At 48.0% G+C, this 1600-nt stretch overlaps 1 protein-coding gene across 1 annotated transcript; it reads left to right on the top strand.

Annotated features, from left to right (window-relative positions):
• The first annotated feature begins 379 nt into the window (after positions 1–379).
• Positions 380–1333, top strand: LOC108618176 (uncharacterized). Its single transcript, XM_089474207.1, has 2 exons — positions 380–523; positions 579–1333. Coding segments are annotated over exons 1-2 (678 nt in total). The 5' UTR covers positions 380–521; the 3' UTR covers positions 1255–1333.
• Positions 1334–1600: the final 267 nt, after the last annotated feature.

Genomic DNA, 1600 nt, shown 5'->3' with positions numbered 1-1600 from the left:
TCTAACCATCCAACTCTCCCACTTGCTTTCGCTCCCTCTCTGTTTGCTTTTCAAGGTCCTCCACGCTCAAGTACTGACCATAATGATATATGTGTGTGTGTGTGTGTGTGTGCAATTAGAAAGTTCGCGTGCATTTGGGACACTGGTCAACAGCGTAAACTTAGTGCCAGACTTTACTCAATTCAATCTGAATTGAGATTAAAGAGATTTTTAGATTGAAGTAGGCTCCATTTAGAATCACATTTATAAATAAACATACAGATAACAAATCGATAAATAAATATATATATAAAATAAAAAATAAAAAAAATATATATATATAGATAATAAAAAGATAAATATATATAGAATAAATATATAAAATATATGGCTAAATATTATAGAAAGAGAGCTGAAATATAGCCTGCTGTGCCATTAATTTAGTTTGTTAAATGAAGTAGATTCAAAATGTCATTCGGTAAAAAAGAAATAGCTACAAAAAAAAAAAAAAAAAAAAAAAAAAACACACACATTTTATAGAAATGTAAAAAAAAAAATAATATTAATAACAATAAGAAGTCATGCCCAAAATATTTCAGGAAAATGGAAAGAGTGGGGAAAGTGGAGGTGGGCAGCAGTGTGAGCAGGAGCAGTCCACTGCCCGGCTGTGGGGCTCTGCTGGCAGAGAGTGAGCTGCTGGTGCACCTGTTCAACGAGCACCTGACGGAGACGCCGCGCAAGCCCATGGAGCTCGCGCTGCGCATGCGCAGGGTGGACACGGGGGAGCGGACGCTGCTGCTGCTGGTGCACTGGCAGCTGCCAGTGGGGCAGGATCAGTGCCTGGGCGTGCTCAACTGGACGGGCAGCGCTCAGCGCTGTCTGTTCGAGCCGCAGCGCCATCTGCAGTTCGGCCAATCCGCGCTGGCCGCCTGCCTGCCGGTGCTGGCGATGGTTCGGAAGAGCACGTGGGCGGCCCTGGTGGCCGAGTGCCCGGAGCTGGACAACGGCCATCCCAGACGGGACCACATCGTCTATCTCTTCTGGCTGCTGGCGCCGGCCACACGGCAGCCCGTCCATGCCAGCCTGGGCTTCATCAATCGCAAGCTCCAGTGCGGCCTGCGCGCCCTCTGCCAGCTGCGCAGCCTGGGCAGCCTGGGCAGCCGACGTCGGCTCAGTCAGCACTGCCTGACGCTGAACGAGAGCCAGCTGGATCAGATGTGCTGTCCGCATGGCAGTAGCTGCTTCCTCGAGCTGGTCATCATCGAAGGTGGCTGAAAACTTTTGCATTTGAATATTTGTAAATTTATGCAAATTACATTTGATTATAAAACATAAAAAGCAACAACAAATGTAATCAGCAAATTTCATTTGTTTCGTGGCAGGGGCGTGTCATGGAGTGTGGAGGGGGGCGGGGGGGGGGGGGGGTGAGGTGTACACTTGTCAGCTGGGCTCGCATAATGAGGCAAAAGTTTTCCGTTTAGTGCAGTTTATGGCGTCAGGGAGGAGGAGGGGTGACGAAAGTGGGGAGGGGTGAGGGGTGGTGCATGGGAGGGCTGCGCTGTTAATAAGCCAAAATCAATTTGAAGTTGATTTGAGTTCAGTTCAGTTCCGGTCGCTTCTT

Source organism: Drosophila arizonae, chromosome X (genome assembly GCF_054131065.1).
Source record: "Drosophila arizonae isolate 15081-1271.41 chromosome X, UAZ_ARI_1.0, whole genome shotgun sequence".
Classification (NCBI taxonomy): domain Eukaryota; kingdom Metazoa; phylum Arthropoda; class Insecta; order Diptera; family Drosophilidae; genus Drosophila; species Drosophila arizonae.
This window is presented reverse-complemented; position numbering and strand designations above follow the sequence as displayed.